The sequence below is a fragment of the Aspergillus candidus genome (genome assembly GCF_002847045.1).
Source record: "Aspergillus candidus strain CBS 102.13 unplaced genomic scaffold BDW47scaffold_87, whole genome shotgun sequence".
In the NCBI taxonomy this organism is placed as follows: domain Eukaryota; kingdom Fungi; phylum Ascomycota; class Eurotiomycetes; order Eurotiales; family Aspergillaceae; genus Aspergillus; species Aspergillus candidus.
Window position 1 is genome coordinate 47,772 of NW_020194092.1, and position 23,903 is coordinate 71,674.

The 23,903-nt window shown below is 48.5% G+C and overlaps 6 protein-coding genes across 6 annotated transcripts; 2 read left to right on the forward strand and 4 right to left on the reverse strand.

Moving 5' to 3' along the window:
• Positions 1 to 356: 356 nt before the first annotated feature.
• Positions 357 to 1,237, reverse strand: BDW47DRAFT_113758 (uncharacterized protein). Its single transcript, XM_024814500.1, has one exon. The coding sequence runs from the start codon at positions 983 to 985 to the stop codon at positions 401 to 403; it is 585 nt and encodes a 194-aa protein (XP_024667565.1). The 5' UTR covers positions 986 to 1,237; the 3' UTR covers positions 357 to 400.
• Positions 1,238 to 1,848: 611 nt separating this feature from the next.
• On the forward strand, positions 1,849 to 2,813 carry BDW47DRAFT_91550 (nuclear transport factor 2 family protein). Its single transcript, XM_024820214.1, has 2 exons — positions 1,849 to 1,969; positions 2,301 to 2,813. Exons 1-2 carry the CDS (start codon positions 1,890 to 1,892, stop codon positions 2,692 to 2,694), a joined length of 474 nt encoding a protein of 157 aa, XP_024667566.1. The 5' UTR covers positions 1,849 to 1,889; the 3' UTR covers positions 2,695 to 2,813.
• A 1,124-nt stretch (positions 2,814 to 3,937) lies between these two features.
• Positions 3,938 to 8,523, forward strand: BDW47DRAFT_91578 (serine/threonine-protein kinase). The gene is made up of 5 exons (XM_024820215.1): positions 3,938 to 4,738; positions 4,789 to 5,517; positions 5,571 to 7,516; positions 7,574 to 7,879; positions 7,949 to 8,523. Exons 1-5 carry the CDS (start codon positions 4,152 to 4,154, stop codon positions 8,179 to 8,181), a joined length of 3,801 nt encoding a protein of 1,266 aa, XP_024667567.1. The 5' UTR covers positions 3,938 to 4,151; the 3' UTR covers positions 8,182 to 8,523.
• Positions 8,524 to 11,931: 3,408 nt separating this feature from the next.
• BDW47DRAFT_91583 (uncharacterized protein) lies at positions 11,932 to 17,114 on the reverse strand. Its single transcript, XM_024820216.1, has 6 exons — positions 16,517 to 17,114; positions 14,910 to 16,448; positions 13,992 to 14,801; positions 13,866 to 13,928; positions 13,644 to 13,817; positions 11,932 to 13,511 (listed from the first exon to the last, which is right to left on the reverse strand). The coding sequence occupies exons 1-6, from the start codon at positions 16,763 to 16,765 to the stop codon at positions 12,042 to 12,044; spliced, it is 4,305 nt and encodes a 1,434-aa protein (XP_024667568.1). The 5' UTR covers positions 16,766 to 17,114; the 3' UTR covers positions 11,932 to 12,041.
• Positions 17,115 to 18,807: 1,693 nt separating this feature from the next.
• Positions 18,808 to 19,170, reverse strand: BDW47DRAFT_121132 (uncharacterized protein; the record flags this gene model as incomplete). The annotated part of the gene is made up of 1 exon (XM_024815581.1): positions 18,808 to 19,170. One exon carries the CDS (start codon positions 19,168 to 19,170, stop codon positions 18,808 to 18,810), a length of 363 nt encoding a protein of 120 aa, XP_024667569.1.
• A 224-nt stretch (positions 19,171 to 19,394) lies between these two features.
• On the reverse strand, positions 19,395 to 21,139 carry BDW47DRAFT_91600 (Zn(II)2Cys6 transcription factor domain-containing protein). The gene is made up of 4 exons (XM_024820217.1): positions 20,760 to 21,139; positions 20,323 to 20,568; positions 19,916 to 20,242; positions 19,395 to 19,857 (listed from the first exon to the last, which is right to left on the reverse strand). The coding sequence occupies exons 1-4, from the start codon at positions 20,883 to 20,885 to the stop codon at positions 19,474 to 19,476; spliced, it is 1,083 nt and encodes a 360-aa protein (XP_024667570.1). The 5' UTR covers positions 20,886 to 21,139; the 3' UTR covers positions 19,395 to 19,473.
• Positions 21,140 to 23,903: the final 2,764 nt, after the last annotated feature.

Consider the following 23,903-nt stretch of genomic DNA (forward strand, 5'->3'; position numbering starts at 1 on the left):
CACCGTTTCTTCTTATTCAACATTCTCCTGGTGAAAATAGGATCTGATAAGATGGATGACAAAGATTGGTCGGCTGAGTCAATCGGCTTCTTCGAGATTGCCCGTGTTGCTTGGCTTATGGCGCGGTATTAGAAAGCCGCCCCGGCCAGACCAAATCGTCATCGATGGAATTTCTAAACAATACACTGACTTAGGTAATCTCTTATTCAACATCGTGTTTAACAACACAATGTATCACGTGTATTTCTATATTGTTGCCGTGCATGGGCTTTCAGCCTAGTCGGTGTATGTATCATATTGACGAGATTGGAAAGGAAACATGGCAGGAAATGCAAGACTCAGCCATAATGCAAGGGAAAGCAATCACCTTTTGGAAAATTGCCTCTAACCTCAAAAAGAATCAATTGACCAAATTCTCCCGCAAAGCCAACAGGTAGGAATTCCGAACCAGCACCTCCCCAATCCTCACCTTGTAGAACTCGCACGCCTCCCTGGACCCCCCAACCGAAGGAAGCTGCAGTGCGGCCTCATCCTCCCCAGACGGAGTATGTCGCTGCACCGAGACCGTGAACCCGATCGCATCAGGCGCGCATCCCGTCCAGATAATCCGATCCTTCTCTCGCGGACTCTGCTCCACATCTTCTTCTTCTTCCTCACTGCCCAGCCAATTCCTCCATAACCGCACAGTCTTCAGATCTTCCTTACCACCTGTGAAAAATGAGCTGCGAGGCCCGCGCCTCTGGTAGTACATGTTGGTGTGGAACTGATACAACGAGTCCAGTTCATCGAGACATATAAGAGTGCTGAACCCGTTCCTCTGCCAGTCCAGGCTTCTATTTCCGCTGTCCATTCCCCGGGAACTGCACACTTTAAACCGACTATAGTCAGATCGCAGCTCAGCCCGTTTCTCCGCCCCCCTCCCTAGGGAATCTGCTTGGGGCAGGCAGCCGGCGTATGTCAACTCCAGATCATCGTGTTTGGTCATGAGGGCCGGCTCGGAGACGGTGAGCTGCAGTTTATAGGGCGATTTGGGAGCATGGTGGCAGAGGATGCTATGTTGGACGTAATCTTGGACCACGGCGGCGAGACATGATGAAGCGCGACATAGGCGGATGAGGGGGACGAGAGGAAGGTGGGATAGTATTTGGTATAGAATCTATGTCTGTTCGATTAGTGCTTGGTTTTGAGATAGGTTGGAGCGGAAAGCGTACTTCGGACGGGATATTGCCGAAACACGAACGCATTGTCTTGGTTAATATGGCAGAATAGCCTAAGATATGGCTGGTTTTATTCAAGTCATATTAAATCCAAAATTCATGTGGTAATTCTCGAGAATCTATACTCAATGCCTTTGGCTATCTTTGTCTCGCTAGTAGTATATAAAACCAGCAGTTACCATATATATCAACCATCAGTGACACACACGACTTACTCAACAAGACCATTGCATCAAATTCGTTCGTCTGAACTTTTATTGGATGTACCAACACTAGGTAGAACATCCATCAGGTGAATCATCCACAATGATGCGATGACTTGCTGTGGGTAGTTAGTAACAGACTATAACTCTATATGCGTTTCCGCTATGGTTTGTCCTATCAGATATATATCTTTAGTTACTAACACACTAAGTTATGGCCTGGTGGTTAGTCACTGTTCAATTTATCTATATTGAAACAGGCTAGAATAGAAGAACTATCTTATCATCTATTAAAGTATATACCAGGAGTACTACAAGTGCTACAAGCGGCCATAGATTCTATTGATTGCGCAATCACGTGACAGCCATCCATGTAGAACGCATCGATGACCTACAATTACCCCTCATCAACAAATTACCTACGTTAGGTCAAACTAAGAAACAAGTCGACCGATCTGCAGCTACCAAGATGGCCGATATCAAACCACCCTTCACGGAAGAAACTGCCAAGAAGAAGGTGAAAGCCGCCCAGGATCTATGGAATACACAGTGAGTACCAACATTAGTATTGTGTATCCTTTCTACACCTTGCGATCACTAGCCGGATACAGTGATAGTCCCCAACGAGCAAAGAAACTGGCCTTCCAAAAAAAAAGCTCTTTCTCTCAAGGGGATACGTATGGGCTGGTTGCAGCATACACATTTGAACCACCCCTTACCTACCCAGCGTAATGCCACCTACCTCGTGTAGAATACTGTCCCTGGGTTCCAAGCGCCACAACAATCGCCCTTCTTTCTCCCTTGTTCTTCCATTACACACTAAGATCCCACCACCCCTGCACAGATGTACATCCACTAATCGCATTACTCCCTCCCACAGAGATCCCTGTCGTATCGCACAAGCCTACACACCCACCAGCATCTGGCGCAACCGCACCTCATTCCTCACCGGAACAGACGAGATCACCGCCTTTCTGACGGCTAAATGGAAGCGCGAGCGCAACTACAGACTTCGCAAGGAGCTGTTCTCCTTCAACGATGACCGCATCGCGGTGCAGTTCTGGTATGAGTATCAAGACGCCGAGGATGGAATGCGGTGGAAGAGGTGTTATGGGCTTGAGGATTGGACATTTGAGAGGGAGACGGGGAAGATGCGGAAGAGGATGATGAGCGGGAATGATGTGCTAATTGGGGTGGATGGGGATGGGGTGGGGAGGTGGTTTGTTGATGGGGTTGATGTTGAGGATGTGGGGATTGGGGAGGAGCATTGGTGAGTTAGTAGACTGGGGATATGGTGCAAGGGCTGCGGTTACGGGTACGTGCAGAGAGATTTAGCATGTGCTTCTTGGGAGGCGAGGTTATTGAGTTTTAAGATAATCTTTTGCACGTTGTTGGCTTGGCTAGCATGCAGCATCTAGACATGATATGCAGGTACGTCTGGGTTGACGCTGTGGGCGTTCAATCAAGTATGAACGATCTGTGAGGATACCTAACAAGACACGATCCTGAGCATCAATCGCTGCAGAAAGACGAAACAAATAAACCTAATGGAAACGGCAAAAGAAAAACACACGAGTCATTCTTATCTATACCGTGGAATGTGTTGCCGGTGCCCGGGCCCATCCCAGCTATATCTGCCTGCACCATATCCCGCGATTCTCCCAGGAAGGGCTGAGAAATGGGGATAAAAATGCGACGATTGGCGACGACCTCAGTAATGCGACAGTTGGCCTCCTCTCCATTCGTCAACTGAGACAAGGGGGGGTATGTATGGAAACTCAGTCTGCCGAAAGGGCGGCCCATAGGACCACCTTGTCATGCCCCTTTCTAACGGAATCGTTGTTTCTGTGTAATTGCCACCGGTAATGCATGGAGCAGGTAGGAGTAACGTTGTCAGACCGTACTGTCCCTTGAGTTGATCATGGTATCAGTTTTCCAGTGATAGGTATCTCAGCAACTCGTCAAACAATAGGATGGGTCAATGGGTACCAGTAATCAAATCTATTTACCACTTCTTCACTTCACTCTTTCATTCCTAATCCCCAGTGGAAGAAACAATTAAGACAGACAAAGTTCTGCTCGGCCGAAGGGCATTCCAAAGCGTGATACCCGGGGAGATCAGAGGAATCCAGCACAAAACAAACAGCTCAACCTGCTCATTCCTCACACTCTTCGACCTCACCATGGCATGCCTCGAGCGGGGTTTTGGGCCGTCGCTGTTATTCCACGCCGTTTGTTGACTATGCGGTCTAGGGAATGCTCGGGAGGGAATTGGCTTCTCTGCTCCCATCGCCTCCCTCATCTCTGCTCTTGACTGATTCTTCCTTTGATTCTTGCCGTTGTTGGTTGATGAGTCGTTTTTGTTTACCAGTCAGTCAGTAATCGTCGACGTTCTTCTGCGACTTGGTTGATGCTGGTTTATTGCTGGTTTGGGTAAGGATACAACAGAAGATTAATTCGACCTTGGCCGCTCGCTTGAATTTGTTTTCGATCTTGCAATACACGTTGTGGTATCTTGGTTTACTTGGGACGCTTACAGGTTGGCCAGCTTGTTGGACACCGTGCACGCGTCTACTGGTCGCTTTTTACACGCTACTGATTGAAGCCAGAGTGTGTTAAGCAAAGCCTTACTGGGTGACTCTACAGATCTTCATCAAGAGAAGTATTATTATCAGTCTCCATATGTGGTGATCTGAGAAACTCCTGTTGAGCTAGCGTGGATTGGCTGGCAATGGACGAGAAACAGGTTGGATCTAGCCCCTATACGATGCGCACACCTCTTATCGATGCTACGGAGAGAGTCAACCACCAGATGACGCCAACCACAGAGCAGGGGTACTGCACAGACGACGCCCTGATGACTTCCCCCGAGCCGATGTCAATAGTCACCAGCCCGGTGTCGGCGAAAGGGAACGTGGAATACAACTGTCGTTCGTCAGGAACGGACTCGCGGTTTGGATCAAGCCGAAACTCGACCGTATCGGCTGCGTCCATCGTCTCGAATAAGGGGAAGAGAAAGACCCATGTTGGGCCATGGCAGCTGGGCAAGACCCTCGGCAGGGGAGCGACTAGTCGGGTGAGGCTGGCTAAACATGCGATGACGGGGCAGACGGCTGCGGTTAAGATCGTCTCGAAGAAATCTGCCGCCATAGCCCAGAGTGAGAGTATTGCTGCTATGGATCGGAGTGTGTACCAGTATAATGGACTTGGTGCACGCCCGATGCCGTCGGGGATTGAACGGGAGGTGGTGATTATGAAGTTGATTGAACATCCGAATGTGATCAGCTTGTATGATGTGTGGGAGAATCGAGGAGAGCTGTAAGTCACACAGATGTATACTTTGATTCAAGTTTCTAATGCTATACCAGGTATCTTGTTCTGGAATACGTCGAGGGCGGAGAGCTGTTCGACTACGTGTCCAACAACGGACCACTGGCAGAGGAGGAGGCCGTCCGACTGTTCAGACAAATCATTGGCGGGCTCGGCTACTGTCATCGGTTCAACATCTGCCACCGTGATCTGAAACCCGAGAATATTCTGTTGGATGCGTGGCACAATGTGAAGTTGGCGGACTTCGGTATGGCAGCCCTCCAACCGGCCGGGCATTGGTTGAACACATCGTGCGGAAGCCCACATTATGCAGCGCCTGAGATCATCTACGGCCGCAAGTACCGCGGGGACCAGGCCGACATCTGGAGTTGCGGAATCATATTGTATGCTCTCCTCACCGGGTATCTCCCCTTTGATGGTCGCGACCTAGGCTCGACACTGCGCCTAGTGAAGAAGGGCGTCTACAGGATCCCGCCAGAGCTCAGCCATGAAGCCGCAGATCTCATCCGGCGCATTCTACAGCAAAGGCCAGAAGACCGCATTAGTATACAGGAGATGTGGAGTCACCCGCTGCTGAAGAAGTACGAGAAGCTTCATCAGGCAATGGCAAACCATTACATCGGTCCTCCTCCTCCCTTGTCAACAAATGAATGTGGTTCAATCGTCAAAAGTCCGCACGATGTTGATATTGACATCCTGAGAAATCTCCAAGTTCTCTGGCACGACGCTCATCCTGACGCACTAATTGAAAGGCTCACCAGTAGCGAGTAAGTTAACCCACCATCTGCCCCCTGGGCGTGAATTGACGTTCTTGCAACAGGCCATCGTACGAACGCATGTTCTACAACGCTTTAGTCCGGTTTCGAAACGAACAGCTAGAGAACTACCAGGGTCAACCCCTTGAGCATTCGGCTAGTGACTATCATCACATCTCGCGTGGCGCTCATCGCGGCTCTAGACGCACTCCCAATAGGCCCCCAAGCGTTGCCCGGGGCAGAGCTGAATTGCAAATCAAAGGGAACAACAGGAGGCATGGCTCTACTCCCCGGGATCTGAAGTCGTCTGCAACTGTGGAAAGCTACGACCCGTTTCGGTCTCCGCGATACCGAATCACCGCGGAGAACCCCGAGGTCCCCAAGGTTGCCCAGGTCACTATCCACAGGAAGCCTTCTGGGATCCGCAAGAAGCACCAGTCACTGGACGGAGTTCAACCGCCGAATACTGTCGAAGAGCGTCCCGAAGAGGAAGAGGAGGAGAACCCCCCAAGCTCACCATTCTCGGTGGTGAAAAACCAGAGGACCAAGGTCAACTCCGTGAAGTCGTTCCAGTCAAAGACTTCGCAGTGCAGTTCTCGTCGGCGCCTCGTCACCTCTCACACGCGTCGCTCGACTACCTACAAGCGGAATGTGTCCTTCCACCACGTCCGTAACCGGTCGCAGGGATCAACCACTGCGCGGGTGAAAGATACTCCACCACCCATGCCAGCTGATATCAAGCGTCAAACAAGCGAGTCGAGTCTCAGATCCGACGTGGACCTCGACCCATTCTCGGACCGGTTCAGCAGCCCCCTGTTGCCAGCCCAGCCGACGGTTGTACGAGGCGCAGGGGTCACGGTCAAACCTTGCCACCAACCCAGGAGATCCCGCGACCAGATCGCCATGTGGCGGGATGACACGCGCAATGTGTCTCATGAGCTCAGTCAGATCTGCGAGGAAGCTTTCAACGGCGGATCCCTGTCTACGAACTGCACCACGAGCACATGCATGGACTCAGAAACTCCGGCAACCTCGGTGGGTATGCCCACACCCGAAGACTCCCAGCGACACATTGCTTCCAATTCAGTCAAACGACAGTGTGTTGGCCCTACGCCGGCAAATACGTTGTACAGGGCAGCGGAACTGGAAGAGACTCGCCGCAGACTGATCGAACACGCCACCCAGGATGGTTGCGAGGATATCCCTGCCTACTTGGTACCCGTGGTCGCTCACCTTGGTCGTTTGATCGAGCAGGATAAGCTCAGACAGCGGCAGAAGCCCGACACCACAGATGACAAGACGACGCCCTTGACCGATCCGTTTGCCAATCCGCCATCCGACACCAACTGTCTTCCCATAATATCCGAAGAGATGAACCCTAACGCCGATCCTAGACATGCCACTCCCAGCGCTAGAGAGGTCGAGCAAAGAACGGCCTCCGAGTCGACCGTCCGCAAGCACCCAAGTACTCCCACCCCCACCCGGGGAAATAAGAAGACCGTGCGGATGGTCCCGCAGAGCTCGTTCCTGTCCATCGGCGACATCAAGCCTCTGAATATCCGCAAAAAGCGCGACACTTATGACAGTGAAGCAGAGACGCCCTTACTTCCGAATACTTCTAGCGGTCATCCCCCCAGTTTATCTCCACCTTCCGTTCCCCAGCAAGGTGCCAACGGCAACCCTGCCGAACTGGGCCCTAGCCATCAAAACGATGAGATTCCCCGACAGAATGACGTCCGACAGTCCGGGTACAAGAAGTGGTCCTGGCTGCGCAACTGGACCCAGACCTCTACGGAGACCGACAACAACACATCAACCGAAGTCAAACCCTTGCAACCAAGTACGGCAACTGTCGTCGTCCGCCAAATTGAGTCAACCGCGGACGATCCATCAACGCAGTCGGAAACCCCGTCAAACGACGAGGAAACCAGCAAGAAACACAAACCCAGTCTCCTGAAGCGGTTGATGAAACGGCGGCTCAAGAAGAGTCCTCCCCAGGAGTTTCCAATCGGTCAGACACAACCATTCCTCAAATCTAATTGTATCACACAACGCTAACCATCCCTAGACCCCCAGCCGACAGACTCCAGCCAGACAGCTACGTCCCCAGCAGACAGGGCATCCTCCACAGACACCAGAAACACCGAGAAGCCCCTCCCACGCCTACCGCACGCACAAGGCAAAAACCAGAACGTTTTCGCGCGCCTCTTCCAGTTCAAGCCCGCCACGCGCGTAGTAGCCCTCAACACGTCGAAGATGAAAGGCCGCAAAGACGTGTACAAGATCCTCCGGGACTGGAAGCAGTATGGACTTGAATACGTGCTCCTGGACAAGGCCAACAGCGTTATCTATGCCAAAGTGGGAGAAGTGAACTGTAAGATATTCCCTCCCCCCCTTCTTCCACAACACAGAAGTAAAGCAGTAGCAACTGACAATGTATCAGTCCCCCGCCTCCGCCCCGTCGAGTTCTCAGCGGAGTTCTGCACGGTGCTGGAGCACGGCCGTGAGGCAAACCTGAGCGTTATCCGCTTCAAACAGGAACACGGCGCGGCGTCGTCGTTCCATAAGGTCGTTGATACTATCTGCGTGGTGATGAAGCAGCGGGGGATGCTGGTTGAGGATCCTGCGAGGGCGAAGAAGATGGCCCATGTACTTGATGCTTTTCCGGATTCTTGATTTATTCTCATTATGTTTGATACTTCATCATCTATCTCCTTCGAACTTTCTGATCAGCGTGTACCTTCTCGTCTCCTACTGTTCTTACCTACTGTTCTTATTGTCTATTGTTTCTTTCTCTGATCACTTCTGTGATGGTATTTCTTTTTACTTCTTCCATCCTACTGTTTTCTTTCTCTCTGATTAATATTATGGTGGTGTATTGCTTTCTTTCCATCTTCACCCCTTGTCACTTTCTCCCTTCCCTTCCTTCTTTCCTTACCCATGTCTTGGTATACTCTCACGCTTTCTTCATCCTACACCTGGCACTGGTACTAGATACACCTAATAGTAACCAGTGACCTACTTGAATTCAGACAAATAATATTCAATATCACTTCACACCTCTCCTTTCAATCTTCTTGTCTGATTTGATTTGATTTCTGTAACTTTCAGCCCCCCTTTTCCCCTTCCTCGTCGTTCGATACTCATCCTCGAAATCACCTACGCATAGCACCCATCAACCCCTCTACATCCAGTCCAGTTCATCCTATGCTATTCCATTCAACACACATTGTTCACTCGTCGTCCATCCATCCATCCTTTATCCACTCCTTCATACCCAACCAACGAATCAACCAAGTACCCCCTTCCGACAGACCCTCCACCAACCTCTTCCACCCCAAGCTCCACCCAAGAGTACCTTACCTGGTTACACCTTCAGCCAGCCCGTCCATAATCGCCCATGGTATCCATTCTATTCCACTCAGCAAATGAATCTTTGATCCCAGTTAAAAAGAACTGCAAGTCCTCTTCCTACAATCGTTTAATCACAGTTGGTGTGAATCACAACCAGGTATTCAATCTATCTATCTATCTATTTATCCATCTATCTACTTAACTTTTTGGCGGGCGGTACCGAATGTTGATGGAAAGGCTCCTTTAGTTAGGGCTGTTGTGGGTTATGGATTTGTCACCGCATACATACATATCTTTCATTTTCTCCATTGAGGTGGTAGCGAGTTCCATCATCGCTTTCTTTGTCTCTTCCCCCCCCCTGACTGCTGCAGTGTGGGGGGCAAACGCACTTGGCCACGAGTCTGGGTAACTCGATGTTCTGCTTCCTTATCGGCTTTGTATGATTTCTGGCCAAGGGTTTGGGTATCAAGTTTCCTGTCCATCGTGCACTTTGTTTGTGAAATTTGGGTAGTCATCCTCTTCTACCATCATCCCATTAGTTGGCATCTCCGCACCGTCCCTCTTACTTTTCTTCTACTGTTTGATTCTCTTTCTTGCTAGCAGCCTTGTCCTCGGGCTTCTTCCTTCTTTCTTTTCTTCTACTGTGCCATTGATTGTGATGTGAAACCATTCCAATTAGCTGTACTGTTTCTCTATTCTCTTTTTTGTTTGATTTCCCAGCCAGTCGAGTCAGTTGGACTGCGAAGATACCTGAATTGAGTCATTAATTTTTTTTTTTCTCTTCACATCAATCGGACCAAATTATCCATGGCTTCCTACTTGTCCTATCATATCCTATCCTACTACAACTACAACTACCACTACACCTTTCCATCCTTGACTCTCAATTCACCTCCACCCATCCACCTCCACTTACAAGCCCCATGGGACTAACCAGCCAACCCCTTGTCCCGATTATGCTGTCCATGTTATGTTATGTTATGTTATGTTATGTTAATACTTCATATCCTTGTACTTTGTTTGTCTCTGTGAAGAAAGCAAGAAAGCAGTTAGTCAGTCAAACAGTTCGTACATAGGCGATGGGCGGGCGGGTGGTGGTGTAAACAATGTTCATGATGCTGTCACTCGACGCTAGGTACCATGTATGCATTCACCATGGGGTAACACCCCGCCACAACTCGCGAGTATCAATATCATGATGGATAGGTAATATTGACGATTTCACGCTATTCAAAGCCTGTGATATGTCAGCACCGTGACCGAATCTCTGTCCAGTGAATGGATTTGGGCTACGAGGCGTAAGTATTCTCTCTCTTCCACCCACTTTACTATCAACCAAATTTCGTCAATCGCAATCCTACAACCAACCACTGAACTACATCAAAAGTGTACTCAGCAAGGATATTTGGCTTAGTGTTATATCGGAAGGTTATCTACGAGCCAGACCAATAGCTAGATGGAGGTCATTCCTATGGAACGGAGATTATATTGCTTGGACCCTTTATACACGTTAAGCTAGGTAGATAACACGGACAGAAATGGACAGATGTTGGTTATAGCGCAGATGCAGGGCCAAACCGGTGTAGATTCAGGTTTTTAATGTATGGCTTATGTCTGGGGGATTGTTACAGAGAGACAAATTTTACCTGATAAACAAAATGTTCGTAATAAATAGCTTAGACCGTTCTTTAATATAAGTTCCTATTTTACTTCAATACCGCCAACAGCCTCCCAACCTAGATTGAAACCAATAGACGCCAGAACCGAGTCAACTCGGGGTCACGACAACAAGAATGTGAACAGAAGAAGCAAGGATAAACAGGACAGACGGAGTAGCCATACGTGAATGACATACGTGATCAGGGCTCCGAATGGGGAGACGCGGTTTTTGAACTCTTATACCGATATTCATTTCTTTGATTTCATTGCCTGATATGTTTGAGCTTTCACGGTTGACAGCCAATTTCATATCTTTCTGCACTGTTGGTCTATCAGCGTATATCAGATACAGGTTCTTTCGTCGCTTGGGAAAAGTGCCTCGCACAGCCAGTTGTAGCTAATCGAGCTACCACGGGTTAAAGAATTCGTACTGAATGAGCTGAGCCCCCCACCTACGCAATCGATAACCCAATGATAATCCCACAAGAAAGATCTCCTACATAATTTCAGCAACCGACCATCTAAGTTGGAAGCGGAATCCCCCAAACCCAAGCAGCGATTCCTCCCAACACTGCACGCCCGTGCGAAACGACAGCGCTTCGTGGAGGCATCTACAGCTCATCTAATCAGTCACCTACCGGATACAAACGCACCCCAGCAACATAGGAGAACATATACAGCAGCGAAAAAGCGCAAGGGTCATGACAAAAGTTATAAAACTCAGATACAACACCCCGGTAAACATCATGAACGGGACATTGCAGGCGAGGAAGGTGGCCGAGAGAAAGTCAAAGGCAAGGGTGAGCATCGGATTTGTCGGGACTCTCTGTAGAAGTATACCAGAGTCTGCCATCGACCAGAGTACCGGCAGGGTGAACTGGGTATGGGTAAGTTTCTGCGATGGAGCGTAGCGGGTGGCTCGGGGGTTACCAGAATCGCGTAGATGTGAACATGTCGCGTGATGAGGAGGATGGAACCCAGGGTGCTGAAGATGAGGGCGCCGTGTCGCAGCTGGATGGACTCTGCTCGGTATTCTTCTTCGAACTCTGTGGGAAACCAGAAAGACACGTTGGTGGGTGTGGTGGGTAGGTTGAGGGATGAGGGGATTGAAGTTGGCAGATGAATGGAGAAAGGAAGTAATACACAAATGCACAAATGCACATATCCCCGCGCCAGTCAGGTATAGCCGCAATATCAGCCTCTGTCTGGGGGCCATGCTGGCCAGCTCACTTGATTCAATCGCCAAGGTTAAGGTATGCACAAACTGGTGCAAATGAGGTTAAGTTGTGGATGATCATCGCGTCTGTATTCAATATTATTACAGCCTGGTCCCCATATATTGAAACGCGGTTGAATATTTGATAGATCCAGTGCTTTATAGTGAATTGGGTCTATCTAACGAGTCTTATTGCAGAGAAAGCAGTCGACTCTATGCGTGCAAAAATATCATTCCTGGTTTTCAACCTTGATCGTGTGCTGACCTCTTATAGTCGTGAACATCAGATATTCCACTACACACTCAGTTACTCAAACTTGAAAGCATCCTCAGAAAACTCCCAAGTATCCCTCAGATAATTCAACCACTGTACCGCAGACACCTCATCGCCAACATCTCCATAATCTCCAAGGGGGCCCTCCAGCTTGAACCTCTTCTTGACAGCCTGAATTTGCTGCTCCGTGTTCCAGATTCCAAGCTTGACCCACTCATGCTCCGCATGGCATTTGTGGGTCTTGATCTCTCGGCCTTGGATCTTGTTTTTGCATGGCTCACAAAATCCCATGTCGAAGCAGAACTTGCACATAAACATGGCATTGCCCTCAGACAGTCGGCATCCACAACTATCACAATAATATTCAAGGTAACCATCTACTATGCTGTTCCAGTAATCTCTGACGGCCCTGCGTGCCTCTCGATTAGACTCGGTGTCACTGTCATACAGTCGGTCCAACAAGAAGTCAATTTGATTGAGAAGAGGCTGATCCGAGGGTCGCTCAGAATAGAAACCAAGGATTCCAGTCACCAGCTCCTCTGAAATCTCGTTATACCGAAACCATTGGCTTAGGGCGTCTTCGTTAAGTATTTCCTGTGGACGGAGGATATATCCATATTTGCCAAAGTCCTCGCGGCCCCAGTAGAGATAGACCCGACTCAGTAGTAGGTATCCCTGCCAATCGTTATCGGTGGTGTTGTCTGAAAGCAATCTTAACGCCATTTCCACATGGGGTCGAAGTAGCTCTTTGGCCTTTTGGCTCTCTGAGCTTTCGCGACGGTAGTGGGCCACCAGGTAGGCTTTGGCTGGCGACATCTCCATAATAATATTCTTCTGCGATTGGAGCACGTCCCACAATGACTTGGCAGAGTTTGGACTTTGAAGCTGAAAGTAATGGAAGCTCAACTGCCGGTTGACTGCGCCAAGAAGCTTGGCTTGGCCGGAATGTGTTGACAGTTTCTCGATGATCACGGACGCAGCTTCTTGCCAATGCCTAACAGCAACAGTCGCCGCGTCCGCGTGCTCAGTGCAGTCGTAGTGTGCGAGTGCTATACCTCGGTATAGAAGAAGATTTGCTAATTCATAATACCGTATTTGGTTTCGAGAATCATGCGCGGCGCCATCCATGTCACTTAGGAGTTGGCGGAAATGGTCCGGGTCCTGTGCACTGGCCACAATAATAGTTTCGAACAATCTGGACATATGGTCGATGGCATCGTTTCTGGCAGCTTTTTCAATTACTCCCTTGAGGTCACTCGGGCCATCACCTGACAATGTAAGTTGAGCTGTGTCGATTACCAAGTCCTGCGCTTTGTTTTTTTCGTTCTTCAGACAATAAATGCTAAAGAGAGAGTATCTGGCATCTGCACTGTGACGGTCCAGCTCAAGGGCATTTGTGCTATGCTCTACGGCAGCGTCCGGCTCCAGAGCGGCTAGAGATATCAAAGCGCTGATGCGTATAGCAGTCTCTGTGTTTTCGTCACCTTGGGCCATCGCATCGACCTGATCAGAGTCATGGTCAGCAATGTCTTAGATTGTATTGTCCACAATAATACACAAGCGGCCTAAACCTCTTGATTCGATGTCTTTCTTTCTATTCTTCGTGATTTTGCGTTGCTCTGCTCTTGAACTTACTTTTTTAAAGTTTTCAATGGCTTCATCGGAACAGCGTAGTTCTTGATAGGTCTCCGCAAGACGCTTAAACCACAGGCAATCTCGATCGTTATCCTGTATCCCCAATACATGGCTGCACCATTTCTCTGCCTGCTGGACATGATTACTTTCACTCGCGTCTCCCTCGATTCCTATCTGACTAGCGTTAGCAAATATCCCCCCTCGTCTTTGAATATTCCTCACATCGGTTTCTGGATCATTCTGTTTGAGATTTTCATTTTCGCTCTCACCAACATCTCCGGGTTTCTTTCATACAAGTTAGCGACGGAACATGCACAAATCTTCAGGCTGGGCAGCATCCACTCATACAAAAGATAGATAGTTTTTGATCCATTGAAAGGCTGGGAGAGGCGTGGTATCCTGTGACCTCAGCCATATTTGCGCAATCTCAGTGATAAGGCGTTTGAGCAGGCTTTGGTTCGGGTTCGAGCTTCCTTTCGCCTCTTCGAGCCATTCTTTGTCTCGCATCCCGATTCGCTGCGTCGCAGTCTCATCCTTCAACCAGGACCAGAAGTAGGACATTTCCAGATCCTGCCAGTGCCAATAAATAGCAGCAAAACTATCCCAGTGTTTTCGAACAATGCCTTTGTCAAAGAAAAGCTTGTTAATTCTCTCTCCGATCCACTCCTTGTCTTCGTGGCCAATCGCGTCCATCCCTTCAGCAACCAACAAAACGGCCAAGTGACCTGGGAGATAACTTATCAAATATCTCCCTATGGACTTGGACATCGGACTCGGCTCGGCGAAGAGGAAGTCGAATGCTCTCTTGACTATCAGGAGATGGGAGTCCATTTCATTAAGTCGAATCTCTTTCAAGTCCAATTTTGATAAGTCCGGCTCATGGTCAAAGTTGAATGGTGTGCTCCATGTATGGCTAGTAATATCCCAGAAAAAGCGTCGTACGACTTCAACGCTGGCGTTGGTGATCGAAATGTTCGCCGTAATCGTGGGACGTTCTAGTGTGTGTCGCAATGTTGTTCTCTGCTTCAGAACTACCTCTTTCATTTCTTCCACGACGTGAAGAAAACCACCACTGGGGCTTATTTCAAGGAAGCTGGAATAGCGCTCACGAATCTTCTTTTCAAGAGATCCCAGTGGGAGCTTTCGTGTTCGCAGATACTATCCATGGAGCTTGGTTAGTCACGGGGCTGTGACAACCATCCACATTCAGGCAATGTATGTTCCGGAGATCTGACTCGTTAAAGGGCAATACACAGGGATACTCACCAGAATAGCCTTGAGATCCTCTACATCAAAGTAGAGCTTCCCGTACTCCACCCATGTCAAAAGTTCATTGAGTTCGTCTATTTCCTTGGCAGTTAGTGACTCCTGGGCCTTGAGTAGTTCGGCCTTCATGAGACGAGAAGTATCCATGTTTGTTTGGGTTGAGAATCTGTTCAAAGCGTCATGATCCTCAGCCGCTACAATTTCCCTGATCTCATCAAGCCCCTGTTGAACCTTTTGAAAGCTACCCCTTGATTGGTCTTTTAGCCACACACACAGTTCCTCTTTTTTCTGCAGGTGTCCTTCGTAATCTTCTTGCAGAAGACCAGCTCTTTTAAACTCTCTTTCTATATATCGCTTCATCTCCTCTCCCGTATGGCTGGTAATGGTGACTATGGGAAACGTAGGGCTAGATTTGACGTGTCCGATTTCCTCTGATGTAGTAGCAAGTATGCGTGTCGAACGTCCCATTCCTGGGGCGTGCGGAATGGCAGTGAATTCATCTAGCAGCTCCTTCCTTTGGTCTTCCGCCAGATTGTCCATGCCATCGAAAATGAGGTAAAACGCCATATTACTCTGCCCAATGTCCAGTATGAACCAGCTCCACAAATCTCTGAATGTGGCGGTCGAAAGATCGTTTCCGTCACAAATCCGACGGGCGTGGATCGCAAAAAGCGGGTCTTTCTCTGCGAGTTGGTTGACGACACATTTCAATGCAGTTTGCGCCGGATGGCTGTCCGAAGTAGTTTTGGCTCCCATTGCCGGGAAAGAGTAAAAGCCGACTAGACCCCGTTCTCCCTTCCTAGTCAGGTCGAAAAAGATCGAAGCGGCTGCGAAGCTTTTGCCCGTCCCCTTTGCACCGGCCAGTAACAAAAATGGGCTTTCGGCGCTGTTGTCCACCCACTTTTGGTAATCGTCAAGTTGGCGATACCACTCACTTTGGAAAGACACTTTCTTATCGTTTTCCTCGAGAATATCAGTCTGACTGGCCTGTGGGGTCCGCGTCAGGCAGAGCTTCACCCCAATCACCTCCAGATTCTGCTGCCATGTCTCTCTGTCCCGACGCTTCTTTTCCGACTTGGCAAAATCATCTGTGTTGAGTCTTGCTCTTTTAGCTTCATCGTAAGCGGATTCAGCCTTCCTTCCGGTCTGTACAATCTCGGCGAACATAGATACATCCATGATTCTATCCTTTTCCTTGATCAGGCCCTCTAAAGCATCAAGTTGCGCTTTCAGCGGGTCCTCATTGGTGATAACCGATTTAAGATGCTTTCCGAAATGGGTGAGCTTCCCCTTAGCAGCAGACCGCACGCATGCAGCGCAAATTTCAACAAAGGCAAGCAAAGCCGCACGTATGCATTGCAACATAGCATCTGAAATATGTCCATGGCTCTGCAAGTTCCTAAATATATCGAATTCAACAAAAGTCGGGTGGATTTGTCCAATGACAGCCTCGATGGTTTCGTGATTCTTGTGGATGCGGTCGGGTATAGCGATCACAATTGACAGCGCTTGAGAACACACGCTTGCTGGGGGATATGCCTGATATTGTTAGTTGCCTTTTGGCAAACGTCTTCAGAAGACAATGTGTGATGAAGTATACAGCATACCAACGCAGCACCACCTGCGGCGAGCTCGCCGAGGGTGTTGAAAGCCTTGAGCAGAGTGAGGCATTTATCTTTGTATTTGCGAGAACGAGAACTTTCAGTTTTTCTTATGCCGGACATTTCGCGTTCGAAATCGGCGGGGGTTTTGCAAACCATCGGTATGCCCGCCTCCCTTGCGGCATTTTCCAACTGCTGCTTTGCCTGCTCCCATACATGGTCGAGGCAGATCCTTGTTTCTTGGTTTTCGCTCATATTCAGTCACCCCAGTCTTTGGTCAACTGTTGAAGACTCCTGTGTAGCACCCTGGACGCACGAGGGTCCAGGATTTGGGAGGGATGGCATTTTTCTCAGCTGGATGCTTGCTTTTTCTTAGCTGATACGTGTCAAGCACCCCGCTGAACTGACCACCCTATAGCGTGCTGGTAGATCACACGCAGCGGTTCTACGGACACTAGCCTGTCAAACTGCCACCAAATAGATCAAGTCCATGCAGACTATTTCAGATAAGCGCTAGCCGTGAAAGGTTAATTATATCCCCTCCTGGCTGTGTGCTGATATTCTTGTCATTTCCTCGACATTGTCTCTCGAGCTGAGGATGAAAATAGCGGAGAGGAAGAGTGATGCATTTGAGTTGAGTGGAAAGGGGAAGTAAACAAGAACAAAGAAGCGAAGTGGTCACGTGGCATTCTACATCATGTAACCTGTGCATGCACAAGTCACAGGTGACTCATCTGTGCTTTTACTACTATTAGTCAGTGTGTGAAATACTAAACATATTCCTCTACAATAAAAGGTAAAAACAACTGGTATATCTAGACCTCAAAAGAAGATGTTCTGACCTGGATCCGGATCCGTCCCATTTTAAGGTCTGTGCCTGCCTGTATAGCTTTCTTGAAAATGACCTTTCTATACTGATGTCAAGTATACAACTCACTTTTGGTTGGCACATGTGTTTGGATACTCTTTATTAAGTTATATTTTGACTTGCATTATTATTCATAGTAATCTAACAACTTTAAAAAACCTAAGGGTTGTTTATTTGGCACAGCAGTCAAACTACTCATAAGAATATCAATAGGAGTGAGTATGGTATAACTCATGTGACTGCTTACTGAGTACAGACTGAGCATCAACTAAGTGCTCAGTGAGCCGGAAGCTGTGATATGAATTACTCACTAAGCAAGCCCCCGAGTGCCCTCAGTAAAGCGGCGATGTCTACAGCAGGAAATTCACAATAGAGTAGGAAAACAGGTACGTATAGTGACATACATACTACGTTGATCACGCTGTCTCTGTCTTATGTCAATTCATGCGCACCAATATCGACATAGTACCTACTTTGTCTAAGTAGAAACCTAGTATACGTGCTCGATACTGAGGTACACGCCTAGGATATCTCTCACAGCGTAAACATGACGATATGATAATAAACAAGACATACTACCCAGTGTATGCGCCTTACAAGTCGACGTCTAATGAAGATATCCTACGGATCTCAGATCAGTTCGAATAATTCTCAACTCGTCATACCATAATCCAATAGGTAGACCGAGAAGATCGGTAATATGCAATAGACAGTGCAACATTAGTCAAAGCCAAAACGATGGAACTTGCACCATTCATGAGGGGAAAAAAAAAAAAAAAAAAAAAGTAAAACAAGAAAAAATTTGATCAGACAGCCTCCCAGTATGAAAAAAGAAAAGAAAGAAACACGTGAAGATAAAATCAACTAGAAATGACCTCCTTTTCGCGATAATAGTAATAGATAAGAATGCCTCACCAGTTAACAAGGGGGAAAATAAACAAGGCAAAAGACGAAAACGTGAACGTGAACGCAAAGCAGATAGCCACCCGAAATGTATTGGAACATTGGAAACGATCAAACCACCGCCGAACAGAAGAGAAAAAAGAAACCTCGTAGACGGATATAGGAAACGAACCGGGAGAAAACAGCAAATTTCCACCTAACTTCGCGCTGTCGACCCCGAAATAAAAGCCACCAAGGCGCTTCTCATCAGACAACGCCATGATAGACCCCAGCTCGTGCGCCCTTGCCTCCGGGTCTTCACAAAGGCGTTTGTATAAATATTCTGCCTTCAGTTCACAAAAATCCCAGAATAGATCTTGCGTGGAGCCGTGAAAAATTAGGGCTTAGATTTTTGATACGCATTGTCGGATATCGATATCGCGCAGCCCCTCGCATTGCAAGAAAAATCGGAATTCGGCGGTGCAAAAGACCAGGAGATCCAGGTGACGGCGCAAAAGACGGTAACAAAAAAAAGGAAAGAGAAATTTCAATTAACGGGTTGCCCCGGATAGTTTATAATGTCGTGATGTGTCATTCGGCAAAGGAAATAGATTTGAAGTCGTTGCAAGGTATCGCCTGCCGCGCACTGACAGTCGTCCCACCACGTGCCGCCGAATTGGCAGAGACGGTGCCGGGAACCATGATCGTAGTCAGTGAGGACGGCATCCAGGCCCAGATCATGTAGCTCGTATCGCTTGGTTGTCGTTTCCATGGTCGTAATATAGATTGTCAGTGTCATAGTCCTTCGTCTCATGCTTCCGCAAACGTAAGCAGATCGGGAATTCGGCCTTGCAATTATCGTCGCGACTGTGAATGGCCAAAAGAGCACCAGACAAGCTTGACGAAACATCCCGTATTCACCATCACTTCGATGAAATATTGCTTGAGGTTTCTCTCTGTTTGTTGAAATCTTTCTTTGCTTCCGTCTTCCCCACCGCGTCACTCGGGTCTGTCCCAGTAGTCGTTGAAAAGCACAGCGCGCAATGCGGCCCGTAAACATCGTGTGTTCCCCGTCGACTCGTGAAATTGGAGGCGGTTCCTGCAAATCCTCCCACCGATTCGTGCCAGTCCGTCGTATGTCTTCAAAATCCCATTTCTCACATTAAACCGCGCCGTTCTCTTCCCCAGTCATGTCATATTGTGTTCGCGAAAATTATTGATTCAAACCTCGTCGGTTCAAGGCGTTGAGCATGTCGCTATCCGTGCTCGAGCGACCTTGGCCGTCGCCGGGGTTTAACATGTCGCGAACATTCAGTCCCCCGCGCGACGATCCAGTGGGGGTGGATGTAGGCGGAGGCGTCATCGCGGTTGGTTGTACTGCAGGGTACGGCGAGCTGTGGGGAGAGGAGGAATGACGGTTATCGTAGGGGTAGGCCGATTGAGGCGAAGGGCGGCGATCGTGGGGAGGAGGGTAGTACGGGCTCGGGGCCGGATGGGTTTGATATCCCGAGGCTGATGTGGCTGGTGTTACTGGGGCGAGGTTGGTAGGGTCAGGATATTCGAATCCAGAGCCAGAACCGCGGCGACCACCCGATCGCTGGTGCACCCTGTTAGTACCCATACCTCTTCAACGGAATCGACAACAGGACACTTACTTGTTCTGGCGGGACAGACCCAAGAGGTGCAGCGCCACCATAGCCTGGGTGCTGGTACAGTCCTGGCGGCGGGGGGAGAGTCGTATCCGGCGACGGCTGGGGCTGTTGTTGTGGAGGCAGGGGCTGCCCGTGGGCACCATACAGCACAACACCCTGCGCGTTGGGACGACCAGAGTTCTGGGCGGTCCTCAAGTGCGGGTAGGCGGCATGGGCCGGAACGAACGCCTGCGCTTGCGACGAGACGGGAGTGAACATGCACTCTTGGTTAAAGCGGATGCAATTGCTGCAACGTCCATCCTGGGAATGTTCGAAACCGGAACACCGAATCTATCAAATCGCAAACGCTGGTGTCAACAACCACCATCCAATGTCATATCAGGCGAAGCCGTCCAATTCAACAAACTCACCTTGCGTCGGCGACAGTAACGGCAAGCAATCGCGGTCCGCTGCCGCGGAGCGGCAGCTTGGTAGACAACTTGTGGCGGTGGACCCTGGGCGTATACGTCTGGGCCACGATAGGCACCGGGGGGCGGCGGAAGGCGATAAGGATCTGGCGGGTGAATCGCGGCCATGTTCGAGGTCGGCGGGTATTGCGACGAGGGTGGAGCGAAAGGATGATCTGACGGCGGAGGAGGATATGAGGCAGGAGGATACTGGAGCGAAGGAATTGTGTCAGCAAGAAAGGGATTTGACGGGGCGCAATGAGGTCTGCCACAAGGCGCGATGACAAGAGGAGGCCAAGGGGAGAGCCCGCGGGTGAAGTAGACGGGGAAGCCCAAGAAGGTATCTGATAGACAGAGCGTGTGGGGAGGGGAAAGACAAAGGAAATCATCAGCTGACGTACAGGGTACTGAGAGGGCGGTGGATAATGAGCAGGAGCGGTATCCTCAGGTTGACTAGCGTTCCACTGAGGCAGCGGATACTGTCCCTGTCGATTAGGGTCACCGAAATCGTGGGGGTTGCTGGACATTTGTAGACGAGGGAGGCGAAGGAGGCTCCTTAAGGCACAGACGGATAGAGACGGGGGGGTGGGGGATGGGGGAGACGGGATGCAGGATGATGTGAGAGTCACGTCCCGCAGGTTGTTTGGCCAAGGACAATGGAGAGGACAGGGGTCTGGAGTTGGCGGAGGGAGGAAGTGGTGGGAGTCGGAGGGAGAGAGGTAGTGATGGGGAGGATTGTTGGTGTCGTTGGTCACTGAAGGGAAGACCTGCGTAGTGTTGTATGGCAGGATGTATGTACGTATGGTGGAATTGGAAAAAAAAAAAAGAAAAAGAAAAAAAAGAAAAAAGAAAAAGAAAAAAAACCCAAAGCAAATGAAATCCGCGGTAAGGCGTATGTATGTACGTATGTACGTATGGAAAGTAGGTTGTAACGGTAAGGATAGTGTATGGGGGTATGTTTGTGGTAAGCTCGCATGTACGGGAGGTACGGGAGGCGAGGGGTGTACGGTGACCAGGATGAGGGATGCGGAGTCTAAGCCGGTCAGAAAGTAGCCCAAATGAGAAACGATTCCAGTTTCCGTCGGGTGATTTGCAAGGCTAGCATAGCCTCGTGGTCACGCTGAGTTCGGTTGGAACGTCAGGGGATTTACAAGAGACCCCGAGAGCTAATCCTTAGAAGAGGAAATTAAGCTGAACAACGCAGAGGGTAAGGAGGCAAGTTGATGTTGGTGACGGGGAGAAGCGGTGGAGAAGAGTGAGGCGGAGAAAAATTAGATCAGAATTTGAGGAAACAACAGAGGGGGGAAGACAAAATCAAAAGTAGGAATGATTCCACAGTGGATCAAAAACGAAATTGAAAAAGGGACAGGTAGTAAAGTGACAAAAGGAAGGAAGGAAAGAGGTGGAGAGTATTGAATGGAAAAGGAAAGAAGGACCTCGGAAGATTCAGGTTATGACGTGAAGATTATTAGCCACGAGAGACTCGGTCGTAGGTAAAGCAGAGTATCAGGAATAATGGCAGTATTATAAGTTCCAAAGATACAGAGTGCAGCTAACAATCATCATAATAACGATGATGATAATAATCAGATGGCGATACGGAGTAATAAGAATAAGAATAGTCAGGTGGGCTCGGATGGGTCCGCAGGCGGGTGAAAAAAGAATACAGAAAATAAAAAAATAATAAATCAATAAAAATAAATCAAACGCGAATGGAGAGTGCATGGAAATCAAAATACCATTCATAAAATGGGTGGATAAAAGACAAAAAGAAAGATAATAAACAAGAATAAAAATAATTCAAAAAATAAATAAAATAAAAACAGTTATAAACAAGCCCCAAGCCTAGTGTAGTGTACGGATTCAGTAAGTGCAAAAAAAAAAAAAGAACCATCTTGATAGTGCATACTATAGTAGTGCCCTGACGCCTGGCAGTAGTGTGATGCACACTGTCAGTATCGGTCAAACATCTCCCATTCCAGAAAGCACAATAGCCAATCCTCAACAAATGGTCTTACTTAATTTCCAGGTTCTTTCTATTATTTAACGTCTTATGATCTTTTTTTCTCATTCTTTGTTCCCCTCGGGGACATAGAAAAGCTAGAACCCGAAGGCTGTAAAGAAAGAAAGAAAGGAAGGAAGGAAGAGAGAGAGACAAGGGCGCACTGCGCTCGGGCAATGATTCTGAACCAGCAAATATCATGGTTTCTGCAGGGGGGAAGGGGAGGAAAGTGTAATGTGACCTGACATGGGGAAGCTCAGGCGATGGACAGACCTACGCAGAAACCCTAATAGAGCCCGTCTCGTCTCCGATGTGATACAATGACCAAATAGGTAATGGTCACGGATAGGATCAGAATGAAGCCCAAGGGCTTGGAGACAGGTGACTGGCACAGACGATGAGGTTCAAGGACCACTCTCCTGTTAATGCAATCGAAGGTACGGAGGAGAAAGGGAGGAATGATGGACGGGGAGGGAAAGGGGATGTTGATTGACTCTTTGGATGAAAACAGGCAAGGGAGCGAGTACGGGGAGTCAGTCTACTGTATACACATGATATTTATTTTCAATATTCAGATTGTAGATCATCATTGTTATGCTTTTCTTTTCTTCTAGATTGGATTACAGACTGGACTACCTTAAACTTCTTCAATACTGCCAATACTTCCATTATTTGATAGAGAAAAGCTATATCTTCTTCGTCCAGAATTACGCCCTAGTATTACCAAGACATACAATACAATTTATCCTAATTTCATTACTATGAAATATGTGGTTCTCTGGGTTCCCGACCGGTCCGCCCGGGAGGCAAATAATCACAATAACAACAATAACACAAACAAGGAAATGAAAAAGAAAAGAAGGGAGTAAAAAAAAACGGTTGGTCAAGCGCGTCAAAAGGACACGAGACGCAAGGTGAAGTTCCACGGCTGACGGAAGGCGGAAAGACGGGAAGATTCGCAGATGGAGATCTCAAGGGATGCAACAAACAATTCCTTGGGTCGGGCTGGGTCCACTGGAGCCTATCCTTTCAATTACTGTGGAATTGACGATGATTGTTGCAACAGATCATGTTATTTTATTTTATTTCTCAATTTCCTGGACGAGAAGGACGGACGGAATGAACGGTTTCGGAGAGGAGGTGTGGACACTGAACACTGGGCATTCTGGAGCTGAGGTATGATCATTTTGTATTTTTTTTTTCTTTGGATAGGGTGATCTCCATTGGTCCCCATCGAAGCAAATCACCACGCGGGCGATTCATTCCCACCACACAACGTTGATGACCTAGGGTTAATTCGTTGAAATCGATTCCTTGATTTCATGCGTGCGGGTCTATTGATTGTAATCAGAGAAAGTAAAAGCAGCTTTGATTACAAGAGCTCCAGGTTCCAAGAGCTGTTCCCAACCCAGATTTTGCTAGCAGTCCGTAGCCTAGAGGCGGACACGTGTTGACCATCATTGGGCATTCATATATTGGAGGGAGCAGAGACATAAGAAACATCATAAGACAAAAAAAAAACAAAGAGAGAGAGGGAAAAAAA

Coding starts and splice junctions, on each gene's coding strand:
- BDW47DRAFT_91600 (XM_024820217.1), bottom strand. CDS start 20,885: ATGTCCAGCAACCCCCACGATTTCGGTGACCCTAATCGACAGGGACAG. Junction 20,243..20,322: donor GTTACTGTCGCCGACGCAAG/GTGAGTTTGTTG, acceptor GCGATTTGATAG/ATTCGGTGTTCCGGTTTCGA. Junction 19,858..19,915: donor GGTCTGTCCCGCCAGAACAA/GTAAGTGTCCTG, acceptor AGGGTGCACCAG/CGATCGGGTGGTCGCCGCGG.
- BDW47DRAFT_91578 (XM_024820215.1), top strand. CDS start 4,152: ATGGACGAGAAACAGGTTGGATCTAGCCCCTATACGATGCGCACACCT. Junction 4,739..4,788: donor TGGGAGAATCGAGGAGAGCT/GTAAGTCACACA, acceptor ATGCTATACCAG/GTATCTTGTTCTGGAATACG. Junction 5,518..5,570: donor GAAAGGCTCACCAGTAGCGA/GTAAGTTAACCC, acceptor TTCTTGCAACAG/GCCATCGTACGAACGCATGT.
- BDW47DRAFT_91583 (XM_024820216.1), bottom strand. CDS start 16,765: ATGAGCGAAAACCAAGAAACAAGGATCTGCCTCGACCATGTATGGGAG. Junction 14,802..14,909: donor AGGATCTCAAGGCTATTCTG/GTGAGTATCCCT, acceptor CTCCATGGATAG/TATCTGCGAACACGAAAGCT. Junction 13,818..13,865: donor AGAATGATCCAGAAACCGAT/GTGAGGAATATT, acceptor AACGCTAGTCAG/ATAGGAATCGAGGGAGACGC.
- BDW47DRAFT_113758 (XM_024814500.1), bottom strand. CDS start 985: ATGACCAAACACGATGATCTGGAGTTGACATACGCCGGCTGCCTGCCC.
- BDW47DRAFT_91550 (XM_024820214.1), top strand. CDS start 1,890: ATGGCCGATATCAAACCACCCTTCACGGAAGAAACTGCCAAGAAGAAG. Junction 1,970..2,300: donor CAGGATCTATGGAATACACA/GTGAGTACCAAC, acceptor TCCCTCCCACAG/AGATCCCTGTCGTATCGCAC.